This window comes from Atractosteus spatula, chromosome 3 (genome assembly GCF_055471065.1).
Source record: "Atractosteus spatula isolate fAtrSpa1 chromosome 3, fAtrSpa1.hap1, whole genome shotgun sequence".
NCBI classification, from domain to species: domain Eukaryota; kingdom Metazoa; phylum Chordata; class Actinopteri; order Semionotiformes; family Lepisosteidae; genus Atractosteus; species Atractosteus spatula.
Window position 1 is genome coordinate 21,848,853 of NC_142708.1, and position 22,887 is coordinate 21,871,739.

A 22,887-nucleotide genomic window follows, 5' to 3' on the forward strand; every position below is an offset into this window, starting at 1 on the left:
ACTTTTCAGTCTTTACCAGAGAAAATGTTTGCATTTTTGCTGAGTGTTTCAGTCCTTCCAATAAGGCAACTTGCCCTCATTCAATGGTGAAAGATTACAAAGTCCTCTTGTTACTCACACAAAATGCAATGATCTATATTCTGTTCTACATTTTTCCAAAAGTGAAAACAAACAAAAATACTTTAGAACCAAGACCTGAGTCTGTTGTTCAAACCAGACTGAATATCATGTCTGACAAGACTAATGCAAGGTGTTAAGTTTCATCATCGGTCCCAGGTGGAAAATGATGTCACAAATGACAAAAAAACACTTGATTAGTGCGAAAGAGAAGCAAACATTTGTGTCAAACAAGTTGCATTTTGCTTTACTTCATGATTAACACATTGTATTGTGGTTTAATCTATTATTTCTAGGCTGCTGAAAAACAAGTCCATGTTTAGCTTTCTACAAGGGCAGCCACTCAAATTAGCCTTGATTGTTCTTCTAATATGCACAAGTCAGCAAGACCCTAGAGGCCCTGAAGCACCAAGTTCTATCTTATTAACAACTATAGCAACCTAATTAGACAATTAAAGGCCAAGGCAGAATCAATGCTACAGAGGCTAGCAAGAATGCAAAACATGACAAAGAAAGGCAGAAGCAGCTGGGAAAATATACAATATTTTCAAGTACAAGAGGGTAACTCTAAGGTCAAAGGGGGTTAATTTCTCTGAGCTAAAACAGCAAGAGAACTAAAGATGTGGGGGAAAAACTGACCATGCAGAGAGTTTCGAGACTTTTCACGACCTTGAGGACTGGTTGGAATGTCTATGAAAAAAACAAGAAGGGAATTCAACAAAATTTCTTTTAAGAAATAAAAAAAAACTTATTTGTGGAAGATTGCGAAGCCATCTACAGTACTGATAAATGCACAATACATTACAGAGTTTGCATCATAGATTAAAAACGGTATGCTAGCTTACCATTCAAGGCCACAAAAGAATCTGTAAGTTAAAAAAATAGAATGTCAACACTTGTACACGAAAAAAAAAACATAATAACATCACCAGTGTTATTATAAACACATAACAAAGTAGAAAGATATTTTCATTTCACCAGCATTATACTAATGTTAGTTTTCTTGAGGAAAATTGTCAAAAGTTCAACTTTTGAACTGAATTGTCAGGTTTGTGGCTTCCTTTAAGTTCTAAAACTTAATGGCCTTAATATACATCTGTTTTATTAAATCTTTAAAAAGATTAATTATAAGTCACCATTAAAAAAAATGAAAAAATGAAGTGCATGTTAACATTTCATATTTATAGAAAAAAATAAAAGAATAAGATACCCATAACAAATGATATTGACTCGATATTGTTATGGCCTGTTCTGAGATGACTAGACATTTTTCAAGCTATTTCTGTATCTGCTTTTTTGTTTATACATTTTCTGTCAACATAAAGCTGTTCAAGTAATATTGTTCCTACACTGCACAAAAAGACACTTTGACCCAAGATAAACAGAGGGAAGAAGACTTGCTTACTTTGGCAGTCACCCAGCCCATCTGTGTTGCCGTGCTCAATGTCCTGCTCAAATGCCAATCTGCATAATGAAAGGAGACATCATGGTGAGCATCTCAACTTTCAACAGAAAGGAATACCTAATAGGATAAAGATGGCAAGACTCGAAAGAATATGTTCAGCTCTTTCACAGTGCCAAAGCCTACAATCCACTGTTTATACAACAAGCCTGGTTTAATAATCACACGTTGCCTCCAATAAGAAGAAACCACTGACAGGAGTTTGACAAAGCAGGTTGTGCATCCAGTCAATGGCCATTTGTTTAAACACTCCACAACTCAGTGAATAGTGAATAGGCTGTGTTAGCATCACCTCACAGTGATCAATTGTCCCCACCTGAGAAATCCATTGTCTTTTAAGGACCAACACGTATAAAATGAATCAGAAGTAAGAACAGACCTAGACATTATAGTCCACACTTTCTAAAAAAACCTTGTTTTCATTATGGTTAATAATAGGCTTTCTGGAAATTAGATGACAACTGAGAGCAGAGAGAAAGAAAGTTTGAAATTTAATAACACTGAAAAAAAAATAAATGCAAGTCATTCCTACATGTGAAATTTCTTCATATGTAATTTGAAAAACTAAGCATTTTCTTTTAGATCTGCTACTCAATTACACAGCTAACATCCATGGCTTCTACTTATTAAGTAATTTGGTTACTCCATTACAGGCATTTGATAATGGGTTATGCAAACCACAGACACCCAATACCTGAAAAAAAGCTTACCAAACCTTATGCAGTTTTAATCATGAGCATCCTTAGCTATGTATCATTTTACAACCCTAGTCTTTGAGCACAGGAAGTGGTCGAGTTAATGGGGCCCCAAAGACATCTTTGTAATGTTAGTCATTATGACTAAGATGAAGCATACAATCATGAAGTTGTTATAAAGGTTTGCTGTGGGCGTAGCACTGGTGATAAGGGGCCAACCTGTTACTGAAATTTTAACTGGGATTTCAAAAGGGCAATAGGCCAATTATCAGCTACTTCCAGATGGCACCACAGTTCCGTTGAGAATTTTGAAAGGAGCTTAAACGAACATGCTGGCAAAGTGGCCTTTACAAAATTTCCACAGTCTGTTTGAATTAAACCAATTTTTTATCTTTTTTTAAACTTTGGAGTGCTTATGGTCAAATGTTTCCAGCAGCAGACTACAAGCTCAGAGATCATGATTGTTTAATCCCAGCTCACCCACTTAAAAATACTGTAACGTCAAGGTCACGTCACCTATTAATGCCTCAGTCCACCCAATTCCCAAAACAGACTGAAATGGAAACTCTATCAAAACCATCAGAGCTCTGCTCAGAAAATAATGACAGATTCTGATGAAATATAATATGCTTTGCAGTAGTAGCTGTCTTATTTTTACAATTGTAATAAATATCGATGGCAGATGCTGAACTCTTAATGATTTTTAACTATATGTAGTACTAGGAGGCAGATACTCTTTTAGTGAATAAGATAATATGACGTGTTATAACGGTTATTTCATCCATGTAGGGTGGAAGGGTTAGCATTGACTTATATTATCCATGCATCCATTATCTAACTGCTTCATCCAGTACAGCATCGTGGGAGTGCCAGTTCCTATCCCCAGAAGGACACAACTACACAAGACTGGATACACCCTGGACAGGATGCCATTCCATCATGGGGCACACACAGATACAAACATGCACACACTTGCACCTAGGGGCCAAGTTTCCCAAAAGCCAATAAAACTACCATCGTGTTTTTGGACTGTGGGAGGAAACTGAAGCACCAGGAGAAAACCCCCATGAACATAGATAGCACCCTAGGTCTGGAATTGAATCCAGGGCCCCAGCACTTTGAGGCAGCAATGCTAACTACTGCACCACAGTCCATTCATTTACATTTTTTGAACATTTTCTGTATGTTTAGCAACTTGAAAGAATGAATGCTAGAAATCATTCTTACTATGCTATTATTAATTAATAACAACCTGGCAAACAGCCAGTAATGTTCAATTAAATCAAATGCAGTGTGATAGCTCTGTCTTACTTGGTGTCAGGTGAGATGTCTGTGCATGTTTCTTCTTTTACCCATCCGCAATAGGGGTCACGTGATGCAATGCATGCCCTTTAAGAGAAAAGATTTAAATGATCTACGTATTCAAATTTACATTATAATTACATTGTGTTTTGCACACTCTACTGATGCACATTGATTACTTACATGTTAATACTAGATTTTAAAAGATGCATTAAAATCAATAAAAACCTCCAATTCAACAACTCTTTTCTTGCAGTGTCCTTTAAGACAGGGCTTATCATAGCTTTTCAAAACCAATGCACATAAGACAATCTCACAAAATGAACTACACTAGTCAGTAAGAGGATTTGGAAGATTTAAAACAATATACATATGAACTGCATACATACATGCGTGTGTTTGTTCAATTATAGAATAACAGGCAAAAAAAACTTACTTCTTGCATTTGCCATGACGTTCACATCTTGACAGTGGCACTTTTACGACACAAGATGTGAAAGCCACATAAAGGGAACTCCCTTTTTTGTCTAACTGCATACCAACAATTCTCTTGTCCTCCACACCATCAATGCTGCATCTGGCAAAAACAAAAGACATGTGCATGGTAAGGCTGGACAATTACCTTAGTTTCAGTTTAAAGCAGCAGTAGTTTAAAGATAAATGTTATAGTGCCTCTGCTTGTCAACCTTAATTTCAGACCTTACGCCAGGCTACAAAGAGCTAAGAAACACTTGGACACAAGAGCTTGAAGGCTGAGAGACTAACTTTGATCTTAGGGTAATTTATCTAGAAAAGAGGGAAGTCAATCTACATCACAGTCCTCAATTAGAGCTTACATCTAGGCTCTGTAATACAAAGTCAGCACTCACCCCAGTGATTCCTCCCTTGCAGAGTCACTTTTACACTAACCGCTAAACCATATGACTTACAGCCAAGGCATTTTTTGCTGGTAAAACAAGAAAGAGCTGGCTTGTCCTTCAGCACACTCTACCATTACTAAAAGCCTTGCACTGTGCGACAAAATGCATCTTTTAAATGACCTCAATCAGTTCAAAGTAAAAGTAAAAACCTTCCCTGCACTTATATTTAAATCATTAAAGTTGTAAATGCAAAACCTACCAAGACGACATTTGCTTTTCATTTCAAATAAATCTGTTCTGCATTTGTAAGTATAGCTATCTTCAAGAGGACATTAAAAGGAATGTCTAAGTTGCCTTGAAAGGCCAACACAGTTTCAATGTCTTTTTTCTTGACTAATCGTCTATTAACTATAAGCAGGGTATATGTGGAGGAACTACAGAATATAAGTTCCATGAACTCTCTAATTTACTAACCACTGTATTGCAATGAAACTTGATAAAATTATTTAAATGAAAGACAAGCCATCTCCTTGGATGACTCTGACCAGGGACCTAATGAGATACACACTTTTCTGGGTTGTAGACATTCAGCTCCTCCAGGAAAAGACTGTCATTTAAGAAACCACTGCTCATTTTGGCCAGGAATTTTAAAATGATCCCCTTCTCTGATCCAAGGAAAACGACGGTGTGATTCTGATAAGGTCCTGCAGCATTATCCACAGCAATGCGGGTCAGTCTGTATCTATAAAGAGACAAAGCAGGTTTCATTGTTTCAGACTGGTTTCATTGTCATTTGTCCAAGAGGATAGTACATTTGAAAGGATTTAGACTGCTGATCAGCTCTTTGGTATGGAAATGTGTACAATCTGTAACAAATGGTAAGGTTTGCTATACTTCCTAGACCTTAGGCTTCTCACTTAGACTTCAGGCTTCCACCTAGCTGAAGTTTGAATTGTGGCCTCTAAATCTCCTGTCCTCCTAGTGTTGCAACCTTCAATCAGAAATGCTTCTATAAACAGTTTCATAGCTGATAACATTTATAAGCTGGAAACTTGCATTAAATAGGGTGTACTGATACTACCAGAAGTAACTGAGTTCAATTGGTACAGTAGATGTGATCTTCAGGTAAATTAAGTCCCTTATTTTCTGTTTGCCTCGGCAAAACCGTATGGATTCCTTAATAGTTGAATAAAAATCCCCATTCATAGCCTTGCCAATAGATTCGACTATCCTCTCCAGTCCGTAACTGTATATACCTCCATTTCGTGTGAAAGCTATGCATTTGTATATTATTTGCTAAAGCATTTACTGAAGATATTTGCCATATTTACCATATTTGCACTCCTTTTTCTATCTCCAAGCGAATTAATTTACCAACAATTCAATAGTATCATAAATATTTATGTCTCCTTTGTCCAGGCATGTACTATAGATATATTTTGTTAGGTTTACACAAATATAGTATTGTTGTAAAACAATTTATTTTTTAGAACCAAAACTAATTGTTTTCTTGCACATTGTGAAGAAAACACTTTTTCAGCATGAGCCACGTAAATATGAGGTGGACATTTTAGGAATTTACAAATTGTATGCATTTACCTTGATTAAAACCACTGTGTTATTGTAATTAGCTAATTGCTAAGCAAATTCTGATTATAAGAAGAAGAAGAATCACCAAGTGCCAAACCTACATACAGCTTTTCATGCTCTAGGATATTTGTTTATAAATCAAGGTTTCCTACATAGAACATGTTTTCTGATATGTGATCCGGAATATCAATGTGCTACCTGGCATCTTTCAGAAGCTGTAAGAGAGTTTTGCACTTTAATTCATTTATAGATTATAAAAGCTTAGTTCCTACTGTACTAGTAATAATTCAGATGAACTTATATTGGATTGTATACTTAATTCAAATTATTATACATATATGTATACATACTCAAGCAACCTGACAACTACTGCAGAAACTCCTACTCACCGAACCATTGTCTTCAAGAACCATGGTCTGTTTGCAATGGATGACACTGCTTCATCCATTAGCGGGTGCATTTTAATGAAATTTAAGGTATCATCGGGAAATTCATTGGACGTTTTGTATTTCTCAACTGATGCTGACCCAGCACAACTACCCGGCCTGTTTGATGGGGACAAAAAGAGTAATTGTTGAGGAGACAAAACAGGCAGAGTTCTCAATGATCTGCTTAGTAAACATGGTGAGTTATGAACACAAATGCCATCAAGCTTGAAAACAAAAGGAAATCAGTTTATTTTTTTAAAGAAGGAACAGGAAATCCTTTGTATGTGTATGATTTTTTTTCTTTACGGGAACTTGAACGCAATTTCCCCCTTGAATGGGAAATACATTTGGCCATACACCAGTATTCTAAGTTGTCTATAACAGAAAACAGTTTCATTTTTAAATGTACAGTAAAATTCAAATCTTTGCTTAAATTTTGTCTTCTCTAAGACAGAGTTCATTGTTGCAATCATAAAATTAAGTGCTAATGATTAATAATATTTATTTTGTAGTTTTAAATAAAAATATTTTTTTAAAAGGTCAAGAAAAGAATGAACATTCCTTAGACCTTCTGAGAATTCTCCTTTTTGTTTATTCTCAGATTTTATATCACACCTGACTTTACAAGATGCTAGGAATGATTTTATGTTATTCATCTATAAAATATCCTGCTGCTCTATCTCTTAACAACAGTGTAAGCCATATGGAATGCGCATAGTAGCAATTATCCTGTAAAGATCTTTCTGTTAAAGCTATTTTTAAGACACAAAAGGTCCAAGGAAGTGAATTAATTAGATACACATTAGAACAAAAGTATATCTGGGTAGTGCAATAAGAGAATCACTAAGCCATCTGTGAATTGATTTTTAGAATTGCGTTCTTCGTTTATTCAGAGGGAATTATTTTTTTCTTCTCTCCGCTGACTGCTGGAACTGGGAAACGAGATGTTTACCTCGGTTTGGGCACTCTCTCATCAGGGACGGGAGTCCAAGTGGAGTCAGGGGACTTCTGTTCTTTGAATCTTCCAGTAAAAGCATTGGCAACATCTGCCATATCGTAGGCACACACTGCAGAACCGGGGATGCTGCAATTCGACATTGCACAAGACATATTTCTTACTAAAATGAGCGCTATGCATAACATTTCTCTGAATCATATGCTAAATTCAACTCTTTTTTTTCAAGGGTAACTTTAAGCAACATTAGATTCATGGCAGTCACTATGGTTGTAGACAAAGGGCAGAATTGTGGCAGCTACAGAGAACTTATTCTATTAACCTCATAATGCAAGTTGTAAATAACACAAATCAGGGAGCATTAGATATGTCAAGAACAGAAAGCAAGGCACTAAATGTATAGGCACTCTGTCAAGATAATGACTGTTTTTTTCCAATTTTATGGCTGTTCTATCCAACTGAAACATAAAGCAATTTGAAAGAAAGCCTTTTCTCTTTCCTCCCACTAGTTAAAATACATGACCTAATCAAAAGTTTATGTCCTAGTGCTGAATAAGTTGTTAGACAGATGTTATTCTTATGATTGCATTTCTTAATTAACCGTGCAAATAGTTAAATTTTAAAATTCATGAAACAGAGTCATTGTGCTTGCTAGGATATTCATTCATTCTGCAAGTCAGTGCTTCATAGGAAGCCACTTTTATGTCATTATCAGACTAGTAATGCAGCTCAAAACAGAACAAAGAACGATGGAACTAGGTGACAGGCCCAAAGTCTTCCATATCTATAATTTGATGCAATAAGCAGCAAACAAATAAAGATAGTTTATAATTTTAAGCTTGAACTGCTTCCACACACAATTTATATAATGGAATACATTAAGATAATGTAAGTATCCATGTATTTTAAGAAACATTTAAATGTTTTTTAATGTGGATTTTGAGGATTAAAATCAAGCCAGGGCATTTCAGTTATGTGATCACTTTGTGCACTGTTCCTTATAGTAATAATTAGCATTTAATCCAAATATTTTTCATGGGTAATTTTACAGTTACGGAACAAAAATTGTTTAAATACAATAAAAAATAAAATATTTTCCTTCTTACTTTAACTGACGATAAAAAAAACATGCAACATGATAAATGTCAGAATCATACATTACATTAAAAAAAAGAAAGTAAAAAAAATACAAATTTAAAACTAAAACTGTAATAATGGGCATGTAATAGGAAGACAGCCAAATCTACCCTCTAACAAATCTAACAAACATTATTGAAAGTCTGTCTATCCTCTTAATTTTTAGGCATTCTGTAAGGCATTCAAGGTAATTATTTATTATAATTACAGCCATGACTAAAGAGTAGTAGACAAACCTGAAAAAGTGAAATAAACAAGGAAAAAGCAATACAACTTTGGCAGAAACATTTACAGACCAATCCATTTTTGAGTGGTGCCATTAAACAAGCAAAAACAGAACTCTATCCAAACTAAAGTATTTGTTATAGCAGAAATACAAGTTGTTTAAGAGTTCAAGAAATCTCTTGTCTAATAACAAAAGCCCTGCAGTTCAACTTGGTAACCTCAGAGAGCAAAAGAACTGTACAATGATACTAGAAGCAGGGAAGAAGGGATACCAAGAAATGTTACTAAAAACTAGCACATGTAATAAACTAACATACAGAAATGACGATGGCTAACAGTCTGCAGTATTCCAAGGAGCATCTGTACTCAACCAGCAAAGGTGTACACCTGAGCACAACTGGAGTTCAACCATCCATATGTTGGTTACATCAGTATTTGACTATGAGTGATTCCCTAAAAGGTAGCACAGAATTACCTGAGCACTGCTGAAGGAAGGTTAGAATTAGTTGACTGGGGCTCTTTTGGCTCCAAGTGATGCCTGCCCCTTCTTTGCAGTGTTGGTGTTTTTCCAACCGGCACAGAACTGCTGTCCTGGGGCTGCATTGTCTCTGGTGTGCTAACATATGAATGGTTCTACCGTGATGCCTGCTTAAACTCATTGTGTAGAGGAGACCTTGCACCTCACTGAAAAGAGTGTCTGTCGTTCTCTAGCATATTGGATACAAATTCACAATTGGTTGTGATAGCATTGTGAAGCACGTCAACAACAAATTTTAATATAAGAAATAAATCCAAGTACTGGGCTGGTTATTTCTATTGTCATGTCAAGTATTGTCACACAGCTTTGTTAAGTGCCTTGGGGCAACCCTGTTGTGAAAAGCGCTATATAAAAATAAATTGAATTGAATATTGTCTGTCCTGAACTCTATTTAAATGTAATGGAACTCATGGAAGTTTTAGGTGCCAGGTAACCGATCTATTTGAAGGCTCTCAAAGTACCTCCATAGAAGTATGGAGGATATTTTCAGAAGGATATTGAATACTTCCCCAGTGTCATAAGTAAAAAGCTGTAAAAGACGTCAAATAGGGATACACTATTTAGCACTAACGGTGAGTAAAAGAACTTCATACCGATAAGTATTTGCAGTGTAGTTCTGTCAGCCAGTATTTTGCACTATTATTAGGTGGGTTAAATTATTACAAAGAATTTGAATACATTAAGTAAGACATAAAAGACAAGGTTTCACAGAGTGAAAAGAAAATATTTTCAATCCACTAGACTAGACAACAACAACAAAAAGTAATACCTGTTGTAGGGTGTTGAAAATGTTGCCATGACTACATCACGGCCGTTTATCTGGATTACGTTAGTCACAGCTTGGAGGATGTTGAAATAGAAATGGGAATCCCCAGGGACCGAGCAGTTGAGACGAGCTTTGAGAAATGAAGTCCACTGCTTCTCCAGCACCCTCTGAGACCCTCCTCTGTCATTCTTGCACACTCGTGCCACCCTGGGAAAAACAACCTGAGCAAAAAGTTTGTGGGTCAGAAAACTGCGTTTCTCCAATCATCTCCACAGTGGGTTTTGCCAGGACAATTGAAAAAAAAAGAACAGAAATTATCTGGTATGTTGAATATTTCTTTCTATCCACCCACCGTGCTATTCCAGCTCGAGAATAATGTGATACACTCAAGTCTCCGTTTACCAAAAGGACACTTAAACATGTGGGAATAGATTCAGAATTCAGTAAATGAAAAGCTGGAAAGATTCTTTTTTATCTCTTGCATGCAGCAACCTAAAACAGATAATTTTTAGACCTTTTGGTTCTGACATTTATAATAATATCAGAAATCCTTCAGGAGTTTTTATGACAGTAGATATTCAGAAACTCATATGTGCAAAGGTTACTTAGATTTGCCTTTCTAACCTTTCTAACCTTCTTATCTTGACTAATTAGGAACTGTAGCTTAGAAATTTCAATACACAATTGTAATCAGTCTGCTCACCTGGAATTAATGTCCTAAATACTGTTTTCACAGACAACAAAAAACTAAATTTCTGTGTTGCTGTTTCCTCATTTTAGAAGTAAAATTTTATGCCCTCTACTGATTTTTTCAATATGAAAACAGAATAGTGAATTTGCATAAATTGTTTTTTCTAGTAACTATTTCCTGTTTTCATCCTAAATATTGAAATTGTAGTTCAATTAAATGTGCCAAAGGGTGTGAGGGGAAATAGTATTCCCTAGCAAATGGGTTTTATGTTATGGAAGAAGTACATAATTTGCAAGAGGTCACATTTTCTCTTTCCTATACAAATATCTTTACATATAGAATTCTCTCTATGTAGGAATTGATGCAGCAATAGCAGCAAGATGGGTTTAGTCTTTCAAAAATGGTCAAACCATTTTAATGCATAAAATATTCAGAAAGTCATTATTCCTTTGATCCTTTAGAAACATTCATAAAGAAACTTGAACAAATCATTCAGTGATTGAGGTGATTGATATGTGTATGCGAATGTCCTGTATATTAAAAATATATTCCTAATGTATTTAAACAGTAACTATTATCATTCTTTTTTAATCACTTTTAAAACTGCAACATTTCTGTTTACATCAGTACATAGAATGGACTATTTAGTTTAATATATTTTAGTAAAGTTTATGTTCTTCCTGCAAAAAACAACAAGGCACTCAATACAACCACCTCATTTATGTGCCAATGTTTTATCCGGTTTCTGGTCTTATCAAGGAAGCCAGAGTGTTTTCAGAAACTGTTTTACACCAATATTCTGCTGCAGTGTGAGGCAACGTCTGTTGTAGCTTCCACGTTCTCTAGCCCAGACTTACCTTCCCCATGCTGTTGTACTCCACTGCAATTTCACGAAAGAAGAAGTAGATGTAGTCACCATAATCCACTGCCTGTACAAAGTATGGCTCTGAAAAAAAAGAAAAAGAAGGATTATTACAGGGCAATTTCTAACAAAAAGAATCAAACAGCAAAAAATGAGCCAAATATGGGATATTGATGAGACCTATCCTATGTAACTTTAATTGCAGCCACCATGTTATTTTAATTACAGAAGCTTCTAACTACACAGTAGAAATGAAATACATTTGACTTTAAAACACTGGTTACAGTATTTCCAAATAAATACTAATGCCAAAACTGTGGCTTGGCTCAGAAGGAAGAAGGCTAAATTATATAGCTTGTGTGCATTTCATAAACAACAAAAATGTTTTGCTTGACTTGTCAAGATGTCAGGAATGTTAGCCTAATTTCAGCTGATGAAGGGGGGACTATAAAGCTTTGTAGCCAACATTTAAAACACATCTGATTTACATCTGAAAATGCAGTTTCCTTATTTCCTCAGTGCTTAACAACTGGCTAGCTTAAAAGCAAAATCAGGCATAGGCAGAGCTTAGCTGTCTTAAACATAACTCATTAAATCAACGGTCAGGCAAGGAGGACAGTGAAGCTGCTATCTGAAGCATTTAGCACAACAACTGTTCTTACATGCATAGCTCAAACCTGCCTCCAGAACCAAAGAACCCATTTCCTTCTGCCAAATCCCACAACTCTGTCTGTGACCTGACCCTGCATTCAGACGCATTGTGTTTCCATCAACATTTTAAGAATTGTCTGATGTACACATCAGTTTACTCACCTTTCAGCCATTTTGAGTCATGTTTGACTGTTCGCAGGGTTGGACTGTCTCCAAGGCTGCGATAAATGACAGCATCGATCGCTAGGAAATCCGTTACCGTGGCAGAGTAAAGCTTCCCATCTGGAGAGAAAAGAAAGAGACCAGCACTCATTTTCCCACATCAGTCATACACACAAAGAAAATAAGCTGGATGACTGAAATCATTTCAATACATGCTGGAACACTGGACTGGAAATTTTAACTGCATAATTGGAGAGGCAATGAAAGACTAAATGGTTTGGATTTTTAAATTACACAGAGATTTACAACTCTGTCAGAAATTAAGGGGTAGCCCTGAAATGTTTACCCTGCCACAGAAAAATGGAAAAAAGAGGATAATAATTAAGTTAGCAATTTATATCAATGGGGATGAATTAGAGAATCTAACAGTAAAACAAACTGGACAAGCTACACATCATCCTAAAAAGTTATTTCACACTGCAGTTTTTTTATTGTCTTGTCCTTAATGTGAGGCAATCGCTGAATATTCTTATGTCTAATTTTCCACTGAGATGTCCACATTGCATTTATGTAATTAAGTTGAGACCTCCAGAAATGCTTCTTTGTTCATAGGCCCTGAAATATTTTATATTCTCCTCATTAATTCAATAATATAAAATGGGCATGTGGCAATGTAACAAGAAATCACTGTGAAAGAAATACAACATTAATAAAGGCTAAATTGTATATACTGAGTGCATTTCTTAAACAAGAAATCATTTTGAAATGGACTGTTCAGAAAAGATATTGCATGACCTTTCCAGGCATCAGTAGTTACTATATTTACAACTGATGAAAACAGTACTACTTGTTTGGCTAAAAACGTGATATACACAAGTTATGTAACTCAACAGGAAAAATATAAACTACTGAAAGAAAAAACATTTAAAAATACAGTTACCAAGACCACAGAAATACTTTTATTTAAACTTACTTAGTGGGCTACAGCTATAGTACAACAAATGTCACCAAGCGAAACCTGTGCTCCAACGTGAGGAAGACACAAGCTGGCCCTGCGACTACCATTTTCCTTGTTTGTTATCTGTACAGTAGATAATGATTTACAATTCAGCAGCCAATCGATCATCAATGAAATGAGTGACTAATGAACACAATCATACTATGTTTACAGATCACATAGTAACTTTACATGTGACTCCCAGGCACAAGCCACTGTAGTTGCTAATGTATTAGTCTGAGTCCTAAAATCCGTATTTCTTATAATGTGATTAATTATAGACCAGACTAAATAAGTAAATAAGATTTTTTTTTTATGAATGTGAATTGTGTGGATCTGGATCACATTGGTCAGGTGTTGGAGGACGGCAGATATCACTGGAAGCTGCATTCATTGGGGACTGGCAACATTATTATGTATAAACATGACATGGATGACAGACCTATGATCTTATTATACATTTTGACAGTCTGATTAAAGCCTTGTTGAGGCCTGTGCAACTCAAGGGATACGGTGTGTTACGGTGTTTTAGCACACAAATTTAGAATTTCTCAAAATGTATACAGTATACATCAGTGATCTGGCTAGCTCTTCAGGTGCAACGCACCAAAAAAGGAAAATAAACATAAACATGACAAACTATAACTATAAACTATAAACATGACAAATGGAAAAGAAGAAACAAAATGAACTCGCTACTGCTAATTACCAATGACTGACTCTGCAACAACAACTTAGCAAGTGAAACAGATGGAAATTTGAAAGACAAGTTTCAGGGGGTGGTGTGAAAGGCTGCAATCTGTAAATGAGTGGAGGGAATGAATTCATTCATTCAGTGCTTGCCGAATTACCTAAAATGGTAGACACTTTTGTACAGGACATGTCCTTTGGATGAGACATTAAACAGAGGTCCTGACTATGTGGTCTATAATGATCTCATGGCAGTTTGGAATACTAGGGGTATTAACTTCAATCTTCCATTAATCTGGTAAAGGCATTCATCACATCATCTGCTACATAGTGAGGCTGTTCTGTATGATTACAATGGTTGTTGTTTATCACGCAGGTTGGTGTGGTGTGACACATCTGTGGTGACTGAAGTGGACACTCTCCTATTTCATCACTTGGGATGAAAAGATCTATTGCACATAATTATTATTTAATTAATATTAATATTTGTGAGGCCATGGCATTCATACAACTTTTGAAAAACTAAATAAGGAACAGGGATGTTTTCCAAATCTAGAGAAGCATGACAAGAAGATTTCCATCTCTGGCAGAACTTGTCATGCGAATCTTAGCAATATAAGTCTACAACCTCCTTGAATGTGCCTCCTTATCTTTTAAAAATGTGCACAGGGATAACATAAGTCACATAAAAATGATGGTCTCTCCATATAACGTCACACCAAAACTGAGATTTATGAAGGGACTTTTCCAAAAAGAATCAGTTGATAAGCGAGTTGTTTTTGTTACATAGTTTTTCATCAAATATGTTTATTTTTGTTTTACAAGGACTGCAATATGTATCATTTCAAATTTTAATTTGACAGGGGAATTAAAATTACTGCAGTAAAACTGCTAAATCATGTTATATTGTACTACATTACGGTTAATTGTTGCAATTTTTTTGAGTATCATACCATTGATTACATAACATACCAATGTTTTTTTTTCCATTTATACATAAATTTGCCTAATTTTACAGTGACAAGATGGTATTCATAATAATGATATACAGTTATGTGCAATATACTGCCTTTGTTTTGTAATAAAGAATATATAGGCAATATTTATATTCTATGCTAGAGCTATAACCTTTTCTTTTTCCTTATTTGAAAACTGATTCCTCTTACAGGACTAAGTACACGATTAAGGAAACACAAAATTCTGAATAAAGCACCATTTTCAAAGACAAAAGCACATTTCTATGGTATTCTTCATGGGTACAACACAGACATCTTTACATTTTGGTGTATGAACGTACCAGCGAAAAGAGCAACATTTGCGTGCTTCGCATCATACGGGCATCGAGCCATTCCACTGATCTCTTCTCCAACGGTGTCCAGGGAATCCATCTGCAAATCAGGGAGAGGGATTTCAGAATATCTCTGGAAGGGCTGCCTCCTGACCATATTTAATTACACACACTGGTAAGTGAATGAATGTGTGTGGGTAGAAATTCATTATCCTGTAGTAGTTGATCATTTACATATAAGGTGTTCTATCTAGTACTAGGTACTTTGTTTAGAATGACTGAGATCTATTTTAGCTTTTCTGTGCAGGTTTACAGGCTTTCAAGCTCTTCCTGATGAAAAAGGGAGGCTGGTCAAAATAAAAATATTATCCTCTACTTTTTTGACATCTCCTTTTGCTCAAATCTCAATGGAACCAGCTATCACCTGCCCAACATAAGAAGACAAAAACACTTACAAAATCTGTGTAAAAAATTCAAAGCACTTAAAGAGCTCTGTTGGGAGCTACTTCTCGAATTTCAACTAATTACCACATAAACCATAACTTTTTTCAAAAGCCAAATGAGAGTAAAAAGATAATTGGTATACCTTGAAGAAGGATAACTGCAATTAAATTTAACAATCTAAATTATTTTTACATTCTGTTTCACACTCCTCATTTTTCATACTCCTCGTTTTTTCAAGCATTTTAAGATGTTCCAGTACATCTACAGATAAGAAGAAAATGCAGCTTTTTCAGCTCTCTCTCCACCCGTTCACTGGGTGAAAGTCACTGAAACCTGTTTCAGAACAGTTCAAGGAACTTTGTGGTCTGTGGTTTTTGGCAAACAGTCATTGATTTATCCTTGTGGAGAGAAATCGAAAGAAGAGGCAGACAAATAAATGGGACACATATGAGGTCTATAGATCACGTAGCAGGCAAAAAAGAACAGTAAGCTGATTTTATCCAGTAAAGAAATACATTTTCTTTTTAATTAAATTCAACACACTTCCATCGAGTTCCAGGTTTTTGTAATGCCTAACCTAACACATATATACGCATCGAATAAATTCCTAATTTGAACAGATATACAGTAAAATGAATCTGAATTCTCTACTTCCTTATAAAAGGTGTATAAATTCAGTCAACTACATTTTACAATGCAAGTGAACATCCTTAGCTGTAGAACTAAAGAATAAAATAAACTTTCCATCAATCAATCTGAGAATGTAATGACAGCAGATATTTGATGCCAACCCCTCAGTGTAACAAATAAAACACTTTGGTTTATGCTTTAAATCATCTTTCTTGATTTCTTTACTCCATTTTCTTGTCAAATATGATGGCCAATACTACCACACTGCAGCTGCATTATCACCTTGTCAGCTCATCTCGTCAGATCTCACAATCTAAACAAGGCTGGGCCTGGCCAGCACTGGGAAGTGAGACCTCCAAGGAAAATCATGTTGTTGCTGTAAGTGCTTTTCGTGGACAAGTATGTTTCACTCTTCCCTCTGGATAAGAATTTTCAAGCAAAATCAATGGCGATGTACTGTGAACAGAGACTCGGTAATGTAGGAGGTGCTGTCCTTTGGATGAGATGTTAATCCAGAGGCCCTGACTTGATCATTAAAGAGCAGGGATGTTAACCTTGCTGTGCTGGCTAAAGTGTACTGGGTTCCTGATGCATCAGTGCCATGCATTACCCAGGCGAATGCTGTACTTCACTGGGTCCTCTTGTACTGTCTGGGATACTTCTGAATGAAATGTTCTACATAGATGTGCTTTAATAAATAATTATTTATTATAAAATAATTATCATTCCTAACACAAAGTTCTAATTTGCTGTCTGCAAAACCCCAAAGCACTGTGATGCTTTGAACCTATATGAAAACATTTGTCTTCCTTGGCCTCGCAGTCAGAATAAATTACGATATTCCAGTCTAATCTCTGTCATGATGAATTGTGTAATTCCAGTTTAATCTTAGTTTTGGCTCAGAATCTGAGGTGCCACAAAATCAATATCCACTGCTTTGACATGTCTCAGGCATTTCTCAGCTATTAAAGGTAGGTAGGTCCCTTTTCAGCCCTTCTCAGTTATTAAAGATGGTGAAAAAGAAGTACTGCAAGTACCCACGTGACCTGCAAAGATCAGCACTAAATCCCTAACACAGGGCAGCAACAGGTGAAATCATCAATACTAGCAATATATCAAGGTAGGAATGCAGCTGTAAAAGCCATTAGTGAGTCCTGGTTAACTCATCCTAATAAAATATCAGGAAGAAAACAAAGGAGGAATAAGAAAAAAGAGAGGCCGTCAGTGGCAATGAGACTGGAAAGGTGTTTATTGGGAACGTTAACTGTGATAAGCAGAGCTGGAAACACAAATATTATGGTAGGAATTGGAGCTGGCTGCAGATGGGGCTAGGGATGGATGGATGGGATTAGATGCTGCTGACAAGAACATTTGTACTGATTTTCACTCCCCCTATCAAGTGACTCTGATTAATGTGAAATGTGCCAGCCCCTGAAACAGAGCTCCATTCAGGCCAATCACACGAGGGAAGAGGAAAAGAAAACTGCGGCCAAGGTAGATGTGCACACGTGCAGCTCCTTCTTTCAGACACTAGAGTTAAGCAGCGGGTAAGCCAACGGGATTAAAAGGGTTATCTTCTGCTGAGGAGGCTACTGCCAACAGAGCTGTCAATTGGTCTGAGCTTCTCCCCATTACAATTAGGCTGCATTTAAAGATTGTTCTGTGTCATTAATTAAATCTTTTTGAACTCCAATACTCTGTATTCAGAGGCCTGCTTGGACTTGCTGGTTAAACAATACTTCATCACAAGCCCTGTTTTCTAACTGTTCAGCCTGACTTTCATGTACATAGCGCCCCTTCTCTCTAGTGTCATATGATACTTTTTCCATCCGGAGCCTCTATGGCACAGGAGCTGAACATATGAACACACAACTGAAAGTGCCTGATCTCCATCAACACCACATATGAGCAATTTGACAGGGATAACATTGTTAGTATATTAGTCTGTTTTAATCTTCAATCCTTAGAATTTAACAACATTCAGTACTTAAGAATGACTTGACAGATAAAAAATCATAGATTTCCAGTTTTTCTTATAAGTTGTAGAGGTCCTTTATCATTCGAATATAGACCTTTATTTCCATTGCTTCATTAAATCAAATGGATTGATTTGAAAGGATTTTGGTTTATTTTTAAATGATAAGAGAAAGTGCTCTAGCGCTAAAGAAATGTAGACTGTTATCATAATGCCTGCGCTAAAGGAATGATCAATTATTAGAGTCCCGACGAATATCATACAGATGAGAAATTAAGATTATGATTTTAAAATGTTTGTAAAATTCAGAGTTACTTGAATTATTACTTGAAAAGTGAAAAAGACCATTTAAGCCAACAAGGAAACTATTACATTTGAATAATATAACAATAATATAACAGATAACAATGGCCAGCAGGATCTAAAATGAAGTATTACACTGTAAAAGTGTCACAGATAAGAAATCCAGATGTCCTAGAAATTCTGTGAGCTTGGCATTCATTTGATTCACAAAACAAGACTTCATTGCATTTTGCTTTTTTCATTTTACTAAAAGATAAACAGGTCTTGCCGTTACATTCCAAAGGTATTACATAGTGGATGGAGTGCATATAGCAAGGTCTAAAAAAAATTAAACTTAAGTTGTTTGAGGACAGTGTGCAAGACATTGAGATTTCTTTGAGTGTCCTTCAAGGAAATAAGTAGCTGTGTAACCTCAGGTTTTTATAATGGTGTGTGATCCATTGTGAAGTTTTCCATTACTAATCTGGATAACAGCTGCACTCAAGGCTGCACTGGATAACAGACTTGAACCATGAGTTTGGAAAACTTCTTGTAAGGAGTACAGTCGAATATGGATACGGATGATGAATAATTAACAAATTTAGATCAACACCATTGAAAAAAAGATATATGGTGAATCTGAAATCATTACATGTTACTACATGATGTACAAATGGATTTATCTGCCATTATCTTTACTTTTCAATTATTAATTTTAATTATTTATTTTCAAGTATTTGTTTTAATCATAAACTCCATTAATGTATACCATTAGCTGCAAGACTGGAAAAGAAAATAAGAAACATACCTTGTACGTTCGGCATGCAGGGTTGAAGGCATTTGTTCCACATACAAACAAGGTATCATTGTTTTGTTGAAGAAGAACTTTTATAAAATTATGACATTCGTCCTTGAAGAAAACAAAGAAAAATTCCCATAAGCAATGGAATGCTTGTATTGCCTTCATGGAAAATGTGTTTTAAGTAGGCACTGAATACCTGTAACTGAAGCTAAAACCACAAATCACTATTAATATCACAACACATATTTTTAGTATGGAATGTAAAACAAATTTTAATAACTGAAAACAAATTGGGTCTGTGAATATAACAATTTCTTAATGTTTGTATATGCATTGCAATCACAGTAAAGCACAGAATCATGCGTTGTTTTAATTGGTATGCTTGGAAAAATGGGTAACAATAAAAGTTCTAGAAAGTTCAATCATTCTCTTATCTTTACATTGAGAGGTTGTGGAAGGTGTGAACCTTATTTAAAGATAAATGACCTTTCTTAACAAAAGTTTTAGAACAGACAATTGCTGTTCAGTTACAAGCTCTTCTCAGAGTTGTGAATGATCTGATGAGGATTCTCTTTTTACCCAATGTTTTCTGCATGAACATAATACATGCTGATATTGTCTTTTGACACTGTTGATCATTTTATCTTGCTTAATAGATATTAGAAGGTTGTTGGTCTAACTGAAAATCTTCTCTAATAAAAAAAACAAACATTTGTTTGAATTGGCCTTTTCCAAAAGAGAGGTTGATCACACTGATGATACCCCAAATTCACAATTTAACTTTATTTTAACTCCAAGAAGGCTCTATATCTGAAATGTTGGTTTTTCTTCTTCCTGCTTTTCAGTGTAGAATTAATCTCTACTAGCACATATGCTGTGGGGGCCAATACTCTTGTCTTGTGATTTTAATGCCACTCAGTATATATATTTGTTCTCATTTTCAGGTCTTCTAATTACACAATACGGTCTAATGATGAGAATAAAATGGTACTGTAGTTTATAATATGATACATAGCCATGAACTCCCTCAATAATTCACAGTCTGTGGTACCTCCAACAGAAAGAACTCGCTGTTCAATTCAATGCTCTTTGACAATCAGTGAACCCACACAAGTGAAGAGTAAACACATGGAAACACTAGTTACATTACAGAAGCTTTGAAAACAAGAGACAGATGTGACCTTTTTAAAAGCCATCCTCAAAATGAATCAGCATACCTTGTGCTTTCCCTTCATTCTACAAGTGTCGACATCGCCTTGTCTAGACTTCCATGTCAATTTCTGTAAAGAGCAAAGCAAAGGCAAATCGACAGAGATAAAAATATTGCTGTGGCTGATTTTCAAGGTAAGTACTCTCTGGAGATAACAAGAGTAATGAGCACAATACTTCCAAAAGATTATGGTAAATTCCATCTTGCACAGTTGTTTTTAAAATGATTTCTGAACCAGACCATTTATGTAAGCATACTTTGTGATAAATATTCAAGTTCTTTTTCTGATGGAAGTGAACTTTATCAAAATGAACAAACATCCTTCTTTAACTGAATATCATGAATGGCATGGTAGGTTAAGAAGACTAGTATGTTCATGTGAATGCTTTCTCTTCTCTGCACACAGGAAGATGACGTATGCCGAAAGAGGCATTCAATTCCAGATTGTATCATGTGCTAAAGGGGGTGTCACGGTATTTCTTTCTTCTTGTCTGAGGCATCGGATCCTTCTCAAGTTCCACTCCATTCAGGTAATTAGTGCACACCAGGTAAGCTATCGTGGTACATGGAACAGTTTAAAGGGAAAAACATACTTACTTTGTTAAAAAAAATTTCCTCCGTATGCGATGTATCCATATCAACTGTATAAATATGATCCCTAGAAAGATTTAAAAAAGGACACATTAAAATAACATAATAAAAAACGAATGTTGTATATACAGAAAACAAAAGCAGTCTGTAAAAGAACTATCAGTTCTCTCACTTGGAGGCAGACAGCAGGGGCTAACAGTACTGCTGTTTCAAACAAAGGCTGCTTTGTTTTCTGAGGAGGTTTACAGGTGCAGTGCAAAGGCTGCAATTTACCATGAAGTTTTAACCGTATTCTGTTCAGGTCAGTTAAGCATGGCGTTCGGCCTTAGGAAGTTTACATTAACAGTTCTTATATAGTATGTTGCACTTTTGTGCTCAACCTGACATTTTAGGTTTCTTACTATCATAAAAACTATGGAACGTAAAGAAGCTCAGTTTATTTTAGAAATGTTCACTGACCACAAGAATTTTTTTAACACAGCAGAAAGGTGAAAAAAGAAAGCCTTTAGTTGAAGAGAGGAAAAACAGAGTTCAAGCCAAAAACTCCAAATTGTTTTAGAGGTTTATAATTAATTGCAGGTGTGTTTTTAATCCAACACCATCTTACTTAATGCCCTCCGAGGCTCAGTTTAATTATACAATAAACTCATACTACCTTTGTAGCAAATTTAGTTCTCTTGCCAAAATTTATAAGCACATGGACAAATGGTCTATTTCAACCTCTGACAAAAGAGAGAAAACTGTAGAGCCAATGGTTTCTTAAATTTCAATAAATTGCTAGAAATTTGAAACATATCTTGCTAATGTTAAAAGACTCAGCTGGATTATGAAAGTTCATTTTTCTTTTTGAAAATCCAATAACTAATGCTGGACTTTATATACTGTCTTTCCAAACTGCTTGCCTTGTACTTGATTCTAAAATTTACTGACTGTTCTGAAACCTGCTGTCTTCACATATTGGGCTTAAACAGATTTTTTTTAACTTGAGTGCAAAACTATTTTTGTTGAAGGATAAATAAGAATGGGAGACTTAAGGACAGTATACCCTCTTAAGATATGACTGCAAATGTTACATTAAGCACTAGTAAGAAAAATTCTAAATGAAAATGTGATGCTTTAAACACATGGCCCTTGTATTCACAGCACTAAGAACAGTATCATCTTCGGCTCCATAAAAGATAATATAACTAGTGTTTCATTAATATGCAAAATAAGTCTGTCTCTATAGAATTACTAAGTAGATAAGAACCAGTTGATGTGTCATTTTAACAAACATCCTGGGAAAACTATTGTAAGCTGTCACTATATAAATAAGGTAAGACAAACAATGTCTCCACTTTTAGTCATACCCATGCAAGTCAATACTTGTTTCCCTCTCTGCAGTTTTACTTCCTATCTTCCTTGTGAGTCTTGTAACAAAAAGACTATTATACTATTTTTACAACAGTTGAATCACATTTTTGGACTGAAGCACTCTGTCAATTCCATTATCCCCCCAACCAAACAAACCAAGAAAATGAATTTAAGGTTATAGAAG

General features: G+C 35.5%; 1 protein-coding gene across 3 annotated transcripts in view; it reads right to left on the reverse strand.

Annotated features, from left to right (window-relative positions):
* Positions 1–22,887, reverse strand: part of sema6a (sema domain, transmembrane domain (TM), and cytoplasmic domain, (semaphorin) 6A) — an 84,737-nt gene that overhangs the window by 16,143 nt on the left and 45,707 nt on the right. For 2 of the 3 annotated variants that reach the window (XM_088910820.1, XM_088910819.1), the window contains exons 4-17: positions 21,357–21,417; positions 20,767–20,829; positions 19,556–19,657; positions 15,426–15,516; positions 12,442–12,561; positions 11,624–11,712; positions 10,079–10,296; positions 7,407–7,538; positions 6,416–6,571; positions 5,005–5,178; positions 4,013–4,153; positions 3,586–3,663; positions 1,523–1,581; positions 963–983 (exon numbers count right to left, since the gene is read on the reverse strand). In XM_088910820.1, coding sequence (XP_088766946.1) covers positions 963–983; positions 1,523–1,581; positions 3,586–3,663; positions 4,013–4,153; positions 5,005–5,178; positions 6,416–6,571; positions 7,407–7,538; positions 10,079–10,296; positions 11,624–11,712; positions 12,442–12,561; positions 15,426–15,516; positions 19,556–19,657; positions 20,767–20,829; positions 21,357–21,417 — 1,505 coding nt within the window. Of the gene's footprint in view, positions 1–756; positions 808–962; positions 984–1,522; positions 1,582–3,585; positions 3,664–4,012; positions 4,154–5,004; positions 5,179–6,415; positions 6,572–7,406; positions 7,539–10,078; positions 10,297–11,623; positions 11,713–12,441; positions 12,562–15,425; positions 15,517–19,555; positions 19,658–20,766; positions 20,830–21,356; positions 21,418–22,887 lie in introns of all 3 variants that reach the window. The other variant, XM_088910818.1, reaches the window with a different exon arrangement.